The sequence below is a fragment of the Anolis carolinensis genome, chromosome 4 (assembly GCF_035594765.1).
Source record: "Anolis carolinensis isolate JA03-04 chromosome 4, rAnoCar3.1.pri, whole genome shotgun sequence".
In the NCBI taxonomy this organism is placed as follows: Eukaryota; Metazoa; Chordata; class Lepidosauria; order Squamata; family Dactyloidae; genus Anolis; species Anolis carolinensis.
In genome coordinates this window covers 112,867,048-112,879,153 of record NC_085844.1, presented here as the reverse complement: position 1 = coordinate 112,879,153, position 12,106 = coordinate 112,867,048, and the positions used below count along the sequence as shown (strand labels likewise).

Genomic DNA, 12,106 nt, shown 5'->3' with positions numbered 1-12,106 from the left:
AATATGTCAAAGAAAAAAGAGTGAAAAGAAAGAAACAACAGTCCTATTCAAGTATAGGCTGAAGTGGATAAAAAAATGGCTTTCCTGTACAAAAACAACATTTCTCTTTCAGGGTAGGACATTTTAGCCTAACTTGATATTAATGTTTAGTAGTCATGTGCATTCAGGGCAAATCTTGATCAGTTTCGTGTCCCGACTTTCAGTGGGGCCCCGACTAAGCCTTCTGAAATAGGGAGGGGAGATATTTGTTCTCTGTCTTTGGTGTTGAAAGATCTGTTTTCTTTCAGCCCATTATTGGGGGGGGGGGGGGGCAAAGCACCTGGGCCTATGGGTGCAGGCTTTGGGCCTACACAACCGGGCCTGACAGGGCCTGCAGCCAAGCAATGAGTAAGGAGAGCTCCTTACTCAGTGCTCGGCTGCAGGCCCTGTCAGGCCCGGTTGTGTAGGTCTTTGGGCCTATGTGCTCAGGCCTTGTAGGGCCTGCAGCCAAGCAATGAGTAAGGAGAGCTCCTTACTCAGTGCTCGGCTGCAGGCCCTACAAGGCTTGAGCACATAGGCCCAAAGACTGTACCCATAGGGCCAAAGCACCAGGGTGCCTGCAGCTGAGCACCAAGTAAGGAGTGCTCCTTACTTGGTGCTCGGCTGCAGGCACTCTGGCACTTTGGACCTATGGGTGCAGGCTTTGGGCCTACACAGCTGGGCCTGGCAGGGCCTGTATCCGAGCATCGAGTAAGGAGCTCTTCTTACTTAGTGCTTGGCTGAAGGCCCTGTAAGGCCCGAGCACATAGGCCCAAAGACTACACCCATAGGTCCAAAGCGCCAGGGTGCCTGCAGCCGAGCACCAAGTAAGGAACGCTCCTTACTTGGTGCTCAGCTGCAGGCCCTGCCATGTCCCAGCACTTTGGGCGTATGTCGATCCGAAAAGCAAGTTTGGAGCCAGTAACCACTCCTGCCTGCCTTTCATATCAAGTTTATTTTTGTTCCAGTAAGGGCGTTCCTGTTCTGTGCCATCTGAATGGACGGTACGAAACGGAAACATGAATCAAATGGATGAGACGAATTTTGGGCCCATGTCTAATGTTTAGAGCTTGGGAGTAGCCACCCAGAAAGCTTCCTTTGCCATCCTCACCAGATGAGAGATATCCAGTGGTGCTCCAGACGTTGCAGGAGTTCTATTAGCCCTAGACATATAGGCAGTGATGTGGGATGATGGACATTGCAGTCTTAACAGTCCTTCTTGTAGTTGCACTGATTTCCAGTGGAAAGTTATGATATTGTATGACATTCCTCCACCTGTTTAGGTACATGCCTCTTAATGTTGCTGGGGGAAAGGGGGCAACTTGCACGGTGTGGAAGGCTATAAAATCAGTCTTGGGGGTTGCATAAGACTACAGGGCAACACTTTGCCAACCACGAATGTTGAGCTTCAGATGAAAAAGAATTACTGAAGGCACAAACAGGATTATAGCTTGGATATACTTCTGGCAGTCTTTTCCTACCACTTTGTTTTAGATCTGCTACTGATGCCACATGCAGTCCAACCTTCAGCTTTCTTTGACTCCAGTCGGTTTTCCTTTCCTACGAATGTTGTATATTCTCCTAAGAACTCTTGGGGTGATTTTCCTCAGGGGAGACAGTTAGAGGCCACAACCAAAGGATAGGAAGGGCTAGGATTGCATGTGGTGGCAGCAGGGAAGCTGGAAATTGAGGCATGGCAAAAAGATGAAAAGGCTGGATGATCTCTCTTTGAAGCTTTGCATGCTTATTTTGGTCTTTGGGGAAAGGGAAAGACTCTTCTTCCTTTTGGGGGTTGAAAGTATAGGAGTCTATATACCTGTTGTTGTTTTTATAATTTGTAAGGGAATAGCTAAATGGGAGAGGGAAGGGCATTGCCTTTCTTGTTTGGAGGTTGTTATTGTGTGCCTTCAAGCAATTAGACAATTAAGATTTTACTTCTGAGTGTAAAAAATCAAATATGTGTATATACGTGTGTATATTTACTAGATACCATAAATGTTTATCAGTAAGATATGCGAATTAGTAAGTATTCCCACTGTCAATTATAATCTCTATAAACCAACCCCAACCCCAATTAAAAGGAAGGATAATACAACACACCAAAATTAATGTTTGGGAAGTTTGAATTCAGCCAGATGCATATTCTTTCAGGTAGCTTCATATGCAGCGGCTGTAGAACTTAATAAGTGGTTATTGTTTTTCTGCTTATGCTGTGTGTAGGCATTAAACAAACATTCTATTAGTTAATCAGTGTTGGTTTTCTAATGGAAATGGGTTTGATGGTTTTTAAAGAAAATAACTCTCCTGAACGCCTTGGTCCTCTTTTTTTGCTCATTATTCCTTGGGAATAAAAGAGGAAATCACTATGAGATTTGCACAAACAATGCAGAGTGAACTTTCCCAAAGTGCATTCCAGTAAGATGCATACTGTAAAAAAAAAATGCAAAGGTCTGCTTTATTTACCTTCCTTCTTGACTTCAAAAACTCTTCATTGCCTTTCTGAAATAGAATGAATTTATGGAAGGGGGAAGTTTAATAACTTTGGAATGCATTATGTACACCGGAACTAACATGCATTACATAATGCCTCTGATTTGAAGCTTGAAGGCGATTAGCAAACAATCTGATGTGAATTGCCTATGCCTTCCTTTGGAAGCAAAGGAGAAGCTAGGTGGAGCTGTGGCGTTATCTATACCAGTCTTCCTCTCCTGCACTTCAAGGCATACATTTGAATTTGCTGTGTGTTGTTTGTGTGGAGGAAAATAAAATCATTAGGACCTATTTATGGAAGCAGTAGGCTGGTGTTTAAATTTTGCTTATTTTCCCATTTTTCTTATCCTTCCGTTTCCTTCTACTTCTTATTCTTGGGCAAAACAAATATACATTCTTTAACTAAATTTACTCCCTGCTTTCCCCTACGTATCAGTTTTCTCCCTTTTCCCTACTACTGAGAAATATGTGCCTGACTATGAACAAGTATTTGCAAATCAGGAGTTAGCCAGAAGAGTTACTGTTTTACACTGCAGCTCCCAGAATGTCGTATGTGTGTGTATCCTCAAGTTCTGCAATTGGTGAGATCCTGTCCTTTTCTTTCTCATGAATCATTTTACTCTTTTCCTAGAGTGTCCATGGTTTTAAAATAGCTTTATTTCAGAGAAAAGTACAAAGCAGATTTCTTCGTTGCTCATTAGTACAAAGCAGATTTCTTCGTTGCTCTAAAAGTAGGATTCACATCCACTATGCTTCCAAAAGTATCACTGATAGAACCTATGGTGGTATGATGATAGTAGCAAACCATAATAAGTTCTAGGAACAACAGGGTATGTTAGAGCAACAAATAGTTTCTAATTTGTAAACCGAGTTGGACTCTAAGGGATCCAAACAAGAAAAGCCTACACAGTTTGTAAACTTCAGGCCATACCTTGTTCTCCCTTCTGGTAAACTGGTTTTGCACACATTTAACTTGATGTCTGTGCTAGTCTAGTAGCATGCTTTTTTTTTTCTATAAACTTTATTCAGAGATGAGCCTCCTTTTTCTTTTCACTGAAGGGGGATCAAAGTGATCAGCCATTCTGGATCTGATCCTAACCAATACTGAGGACCTGGTAAATTAAGTGGACATGGTGGGATCCTTTGGTGGGAGTGACCACGTGCTCTTAGAGCAGTGGTTCTCAACCTGTGGGTCCACAGGTGTTTTGACCTACAACTCTCGGAAATCCCAGCCAGTTTACCATCTGTTAGGATTTCTGGGAGTTGAAGGCCAAAACATCTGGGGACCTACAGGTTGAGAACCACTGTCCTAGAGTTTGTGATACAGAGAGAATGAAGAGAAGTCAGACATGTATTCTAGATCTTAGTAGACCTGACTTCAGGAAATTTAGGGAAATATTGAGTGTGATTCCGTGGATAAGAATACTAAAAGAGAAGGGAGTTAAAAATGGATGGGAATTTCTTAAAAGCAAGATACTTAATGCAGAAATTCAAACACTGTCAAAAAGGAGAAAAAATATGAGAGGTCTAAGAAACCAGAATGGATGCCCAAAGAACTTTCAACTGAGCTAAGCTTTAAAAGGAACATATACAAGAAATGGAAAAGGGGGAAATCACCCAAGAGGAATTCAAACAAATAACCAACACATGTAGGGAAAAGGTCTGAAAAGCTAAAGCGCAAAATGAGCTCAAGCTTACCAGAGATATGAAAAACAGTAAAAGGGGGTTATTTGGTTATGTCAATAGAAAAAGGAAGAACAAGGAAACAATAAAACCTCTGCGTGGAGAGGGTGGTAAAATGCTAACGGGATAGGAAAAAGGCAGATCTGTTTGACACCTTCTTTGTTTTAGTCTTCTCCCAAAAGGAGATTGGTGTTCAACCTGAGCAAGATGGAGCGGATGGGGTAATAGGGGAAATGCAGCCCTAAATAGGTAAAGAATTAGTCCAGGAATACCTGGCTACTCTAAATGAATGCAGGTCTCCAGGGCCAGGTGAACTGCATAGAAGAGCATTGAAGGAACTAACAGAAGACATTTCTAGCAATAATCTTTGGGAATTCTTGGAGAAGAGGAGAAATCTCAGCAGACTGGAAGAGAACAGATGTTGTCCCTAGAAGAGAGAAAAAGAAGAGCGAAACAATTACCGTCCAGTCAGCCTGATTTCAATATTAGGAAAGATTCTTGAGCAGATCCTTAAGGAGGCAGTCTTTAATCACTTAGAAAGGAATGCTATAATTACTAAAAGTCATCATAGATTCCTCAAAAACAAGTCATGCCAGGCTAATCTACTTTATTTTTTGATAGTTTTATAAGTTTGGTAGATGCAGAGAATGCAGTGAATGTAGCATACCTTGATTTCAGTAAGGCCTTTGACAAGGATCCCCATGATCTTTCAAACAAACCGGTAAAATGTGGACTAAAAAATACTACTGTTAGGTGGATTTGTAATTGGATAAGTGACCAAACTTAAAGGGTGTTCACCAAAGGTACCTCTTCAACCTGGAAAGTGACTAATGGAGTGCTGCAGGGTTTGGTTCTAGGCCTGGTGATATTCAACATCTTTATTAATGACTTGCTTATCAAGTTTGCAGATGACACCAAATTGGGAGGGATAGTTAATATTCCAGAAGACAAGACCAGAATTCAAAGTGACCTCAACAGATTAGAGAGCTGGGCCAAAAATAGCAAAACAAAATTCAACAGAGATAAATGTAAGATACTACACTTAGGCAGAAAAAAATGAAATGCACAGATACAGGAAAGCTCAACAACAGTCCATATAAAAGAGATCTTAGAGTCTTAGTGGACAACAAGTTGAACATGAGCCAACAGCGTGACCCATTAGCATAAAAATCTAATAGGATTTTGGGATGCAGCAAAAAGATTATATTGTCTAGATCGAGGAAAGTCATGGTGCCTCTCTATTCTGCTTTGGCCAGACATCACCTGAAATGCTGTGCCCAATTCTGGGTCTCATAATTGAAGAGAGATTGACAAGCTGGAAGACAACTAAAATGTTCAAACGTCTGGCGACCATGTCCTATGAGGAGTGGCTTAAAGAGCTGAGGATGTTTAGCCTGCAGAAGAGAAGACATGATCACCATGTTTAAATATGTGAAAGGTCATAAGAAAGGAGGGAGTGAACTTGTTTTCTGCTGCCCTGAAGACTCTGACTCGAAGCAATGGGTTCAAATTGAAGGAAAGGAGATTCCACCTGAACATTAGGAAGACTATGAGATCTGTTCAGCAGTGGAATTCTCTGCCCTGAAGTTCCTTGGAAGCTTTTAAACAGGCTTGATGGCCATCTTTCTCAGCTGATTTGATTGTGTTTTTCCTGTATGGCGGGGGGGGGGGGGGGGGGTTGGACTAGATGGCCCATGTGGTCTCTATTATTCTATGATTCTGGTCTAAATTGCAGTAGTAATTTATTCTATAAATGGAAATTTAACAGCAAATGTAATTGCTTAAAAATAAATGTCAGATTGAACTTGAAAACAGTTGAATGCACATGCTTTTTATGCCCAAAATATGTAGTTGTGGAAGCAACTTCTCTCTCTCTCTCTACTTCTCTATCTGTCCTCTCTCAGTCTTCTCTCTCTCCTTACCTGTGTGTATGTGTATCCCAAAAGTGTGCCTTGATCTACGGTAGACAGACATTTAGCCAGTTTCAAGTCAAATATTACACTTGCCTGTTCAAATGGTCCATAGGAGCAAAACAGTAAAACAAAAAACCACAAAAAAACCCTGAGGATAGATGCTTTGCCTCTGTTCTAAGAAATGAGAGAAAATATTGAGTTCAACAAAGTTTTCTAACACTTTTTGCCAATATACATGACTAATACTAGTTGACGAACCAAGGTCACCTCAGCTCACATTTTACCTTCTTCTTATTGGCATGTTGTTATTCAAATATATTTCTCTAGGTTCAGTTTTCTCAGTCTTTACTTATCAAAATTGGAATATCTCTGAGCTGTCTTAAGGATGGAACCTACAAGTCTTAGACACACACGCATAAATGGAATGATTCTTTGCATGTTGCACTCAAAGCATGGGTTGTAAAAGTGTATGAAATCAGGTTGAACTTTGAGACCAATGAAATCCTAATTTCCCACACATATAGAGTATTATCTTTACAAGGTTGAAAGATGCAAGTTTAAAATACATTTGATATGGATTATATTTCAACGGATGATTTTTGTATCCCATGTCTTAGATATTTTAAAGACATTTAATCTGACCCCTCGAGAATAACATTTTCAGCATTTGAGTACTGTGGGATTAATATCAACTGTACTTTAGCGCCCACTACATTCATCAAAATGTCATGCAAATTATAATAATTATGTGCAAGTAAATAGATCAATTGGCTGCTGCTCTTCAGCTTTTTCCAGTTTGACCTTCAGTGTGGAAAAGGTTGATAGCTGCCCGAACATGTAAAGATTCTTAGTAGTAAAGTTAGTATTTTTCCATAGCGTAGAGGGCCTTTTATGTGAAGCAGCCTTCATTTTACAAAAACTGTCTTGGTGTTTTATAGAAACTGGAGTTGGATCGGTTTATGCTTTATGCTCACGGGCCTGATCTTTGCCGGGAATCAGATCTTCGTCATGCAATGGCCAACTGCTTTGAAGCACTGATAGGTAAGACAGTTGTGCTGTCTTGTTGTTGTATTAATATTGGATTTTATCCATATTCATTTTATAGATATGCACTTAAGGTCCTAGAATACACTTCCATAAGATAATATGATGTTGAATATATGGTTTTTCAGGTAGTTTTACTGATTCATGAATCCTACAGTTGCTAATTGACCCATCATTGTTGAGAAAAGGTGATGAACAGATCCCAGTCTTTCTTTGAGTTACTTAAAGATTTAGCTCCAGCTTCTGCCAACCTAGCAGTTCGAAAACATACCAATGTGAGTAGATCAATAGGTACCGCTCCGGCGGGAAGGTAACGGCACTCCATGCAGTCATGCCGGCCACATGACCTGGAGATGTCTATGGACAACGCCGGCTCTTCTGTTTAGAAATGGAGATGAGCACCAACCCCCAGAGTCAGACATGACTGGACTTAACGTCAGGGGAAACCTTTACCTTTACTAAAGATTACTCCTTAATCAGCATATTTATCCATCTTGGGTAATCCACAGATCTTCACTACCTTTTCCTTTCATTGGGATAATTGGTTCCTTCTATTTTTGAGCATATACTGTTTTGGCAGCAGTTATCATATATTGTATCATTTTCCCAAGTTTTTCTTTCTTTTTGAATGATCATTCAGTAGTCCCAGCAAATTAAATTGTGGTTTCATTTTACATTTAACCATAAAAACATCTTCAAACATCAAATGTATTTGAGTCCATTATTTCTTGGCCTTTCCTCCAGACTAACATAAACAGGTTGCCAACCTCATTTTGTTAGTAAGTTCATCAGCCCGCACCAAGTTATGTTTAGACAGCTTCCAATGTCAAACTGACATGACGAGTGACCATGCTGATTGTACTCCAAAAACATAATTTTTCAAAACTCTAGAATAATCCTAATTGCTTGAGAGTGATCTCTCCTTCTATATTATTTGTTTATGACTGGCTCTTAAACATGATGGGAGGATGACATCTCTGTTGCCACCACTACACTGACCATTTAATGCAGTGTCAAATGCAGAGTCTCTCTCTGAATTCTGATTTGTTTAGCTATAAATGGGAAAAGTCATGAATACAATTCTGAAGATAGAGAAGGCGCACTCAGGTCTGTTGGAAAGATAATCTGAACCTAGTGAGAATATTGACTATATCACCCGTTGATCTGATCCAGCAAGGCAGTCCTTTGGTACTTCAACTGTATTAGACCTCTGCTATTTGAGCAGCTATTAAACTGTAATTGATTCCAGCTCTGATATTTTATGTAATCCTTGTCCATGATGCTCAGTAAATGGTAAAACTATTTATTGGAATTCTTATAAAAAAATTAGAATCCCTGGTAGGAATTTTTAGGATACAGCCCTATGCATTTAGCCATGAACTTTGCTTGCAGTCCTTTATTCTGAGTAATAACAGTGGTGTTTTTATAGTGCTTTCAAAACAAAGTGTTGCACAAAATTAAATAGACCATGTCTGCAGACTGACATTCTCATCTCCAAAGAAAAATGGGGAAAGAGAAGGAACACAAAAGGAAGGGAATTGGAAGAGAGTGAACTAATGGGTAAAGGCCAGAGAGTAATGAATGTATCGTCCAAAATCCATTTAAAAATGAAAGGTTGTTCTAATGTTAAGAGGCATGGCATTTCAAAGGTTTTGGTAAGAATCCAACTCTGGACTTCCGTTAGCAAAACAGCAGAATCCGATGGAAGGAAGAAGCTCTCCTTTTCTGTATTTGGGCTACCTCAGGTAGCAAGGAAGGGAAGAAAGGTTCACTACCACTGCTACTACAACAGAAATGTCAGAATGAATTAAAGAGTAACCAAAAAAGGAACAAGAAATAAAAGATAAGATTTGGGGGCTTGACAAGGAATGAAGTGCCTGTAGGACAGCATTTCCCAAACTCTGATCTTCGAAGTGTTTGGGACTTCAGTTTCCAGAATCTCTGATCATTGGTCAAAGCAGCTAAGGCTTTGTGGAGTAGATGTCCAAAACATCTGGAGAACTAGTTTGGGAATCACTGCACTGGGAATAAAAAAGAATAAGAGATCTAAATTGCAATGCAATCAATTCTCTTTTAGCTATGAGTATATCCCATTGACATACCAGCTAAAAGAGGAATGATTGCGTTGCAATTTATACCTCTTGTTCTTTTTGTCCCATTGAGAGAGCCAGCATGCTGAAGTGGCCTTAGGGACATCATAGGTCAGAAAGGACTGGGAGACACACAACAACAACGTCCCTTTGAACGTAGTTGGTCTTATTTCTGATAAGACATGTAAGATTACATTGTGTAGTAGGAATTCAGAATCTGTCCCTCATGCTGAGATGTCACAGATCATCATTTGACCATGACAATTGGATCCTAGAGTAGTTGGACCTCAGCAACATCTGGATTTCACAGCAATCCATTTCAATAGCAAAGAATTTTGTTCACCTTACATGCAGAAGATGTTGCCATTATGGTTCCAAAACCTTTTCTTGAAATTCCTTGAACTTTGTTCATTTTACACACTTTTGAAAAAGTTTAAGAATTAATCATAAATAAATGCAAGTCAATTACTCTAGTAGAATATGTGTACTGGATATGTCTTTTGAATATGTGAACTGAAAACTACTATTATAATTAAGCCTAGATTGATAAGGTACTTGGGCATCCAGATTACTTGTCAATTATCCACATGATTCAAAATGAATATCAATTAATTAAACCGATTGAAATAAACAATCAAAAATGTGACAAACATAATATCTCGTGATTAGGTTAGATGGCAGCAGAAAATATATCGGTTTTACATGTTTGGCTGCAAACTTTACAATTTCTTTTATCTTGAAAAGTTTGTTTTATTGACACAAAAGGATTGTGGGCTTCATTAATAATGAATTAATTATTCAAAAATCAAAACTTTGTAAGATCACTAGAAATAGAGCTTGGGGGATTCTGAACCTGGCTATATCTTGTGATATTTTCAATTCAGACATTCGATCAGATTCATGTTGACTGCTAATATCAAAGCTTGGTTTTTACCGATAAAAGTAATCACAATGTGTTGTCGAAGGCTTTCGTGGCTGGGATCACATGGTTGTTGTATGTTTTCCGGGCTGTATGGCCATGTTCCAGAAGTATTCTCTCCTGACGTTTTGCCCACATTTATGGCAGGCATCCTCCGAGGTTGCGAGGTATCACTTTTCAAGACTCTTCTCATTGTTACTAATGAAAAATTTTGGGTGCGTAATTAAATGAGTGTGTATCCATGCAAAACATCACGTTTAGACACAACCAAAGATTAGGAAGAGATTTCTGCTCTACTTTTGGACAGTTGGAGAGGCAAGATATGACTTTTTTTTCTAAGATGCAAATGAATCTGTAAACAGTTTAGATATTTTCTCCATAACTTTTCTGGTTTTACTACATTATTATCCATTCTTGTATTTTTGATGCTTTTTATAACAAGAACTATGGGTCTCCCAACCCCAGCAAGGAGTTAATATTGTGACCATGGAGACCTATAAGCTAACAGAAAATATTTATAATACTAGAATGATAGAATTGAGACTGCATGGGCCATCCATTCCAGCTCCCGCCATACAGGAATAGCACAATCAAAGCTGATTGATAGCCATCCAGCCTATGTTTAAAAGCTTCCAAGGATGGAGCTTCCACTACACTAGGAGGCAGAGAGTTCCACTGTTGAACAGCTTTTAAAGTTAGGAAGTTCTTCTTAATATTCAAATGGAATCTTCATTTCTGTAATCTGAATTTACATTAGTTCCATATGTAGGATTGACTGTTGGGTGGTATGGGTAGGAGAAACATCACAAAAAGAGGAAACAAATTTTTTTAAAAAAAATAGCTTTAGTTGAAGCAAAAAGAAAAGAAAGAAAAGAAAGATGAGTCAACAATAACTCCCAAATTAAAAATGTGTCATGAAATAATAGATACAGAACCTCTCCCTAGAGCAGTGGTTCTCAACCTGGGGTCCCCAGATGTTTTTGGCCTACTCCCCTTCCCCATAATGGAATGTTTTGGAAACTCCCCTTCCCCATAATGGTCTGAATTTCGGGTCCCCGATCTGAAAAAAACCCTCTTGAAAAACAGATCGAGACCCGTAACGAAACGCTGGGACACTAAACAGGGCAAGGTTTACCCCGAAACACAAGACTAATGGGTATACAATAGTTAATGTTTAAAGCATTGATAAGGGAGGCAGTGGCTGGGGAAAAACACAGGAAAAAGAAAAAAAATGAAAACGTGAATACGTAGATTGGTATCAGATGAAGGAAAATAGTAATAGAATCTCTAATTCAAAAGATAGAATATTTAGAAAGAGCAAATAGTAAAAGAACAGAACCAAGTATGGTATGAATAAATGGAAGACTGGAATGGTTGGAAATATGAAAAAGATGGCTAAAATCCCGAAAGAAAAGAACAAATAGTGATTATACAACTATGCGGTCAATAAAATGGCATTCAAAATTAAGCAGAGAGCAATTCTAGTAGAATTGTCTAAGTGGAAGAAATCAAAAAAGAAATTTGAAGAAACAAACTGCTAAAAAGAAGAATGAGTGAACCTTTGGACATAAGATGAGGCATGGAAATTGAGGTATATACTAAAAGTTTCCATTGTAACAACAGCATACTGAAAAGGGAAAGAAAGGGAGGAAGGGAAGACAGACAGAAAGAAAGAAGAAACTGACCTATGGGACCACAAATGGCAGACAAGCAGAGATTAAAAGAGATTCATTTTATGTTATCTTGCACAACTAAAACAGAAAGAGATAGAGGAGGGGAGATATGTACCCTCGTACATATTGGCCAAAAGGAAAGGGGAAAAGGAAATTTTCTGGATGAACGAGCAACAGTAGTAACAGCTTCTAATAAGAAAATCCATGTTTCAATAAGTACAAAACAAGAAAAACGATAAGAGATAGCAAGATCATTAAGTACAACAGCTTTATTAA

The 12,106-nt window shown here is 39.1% G+C and overlaps 1 protein-coding gene across 5 annotated transcripts in view; it reads left to right on the top strand.

The window, feature by feature from the left end:
* Positions 1-12,106, top strand: part of drosha (drosha ribonuclease III) — a 146,339-nt gene that overhangs the window by 88,077 nt on the left and 46,156 nt on the right. For all 5 annotated transcript variants that reach the window (XM_062977626.1, XM_062977625.1, XM_062977624.1 and 2 more), the window contains one exon: positions 7,043-7,145. In XM_062977626.1, the coding sequence (XP_062833696.1) occupies positions 7,043-7,145 (103 nt within the window). The remainder of the gene's footprint in view (positions 1-7,042; positions 7,146-12,106) is intronic.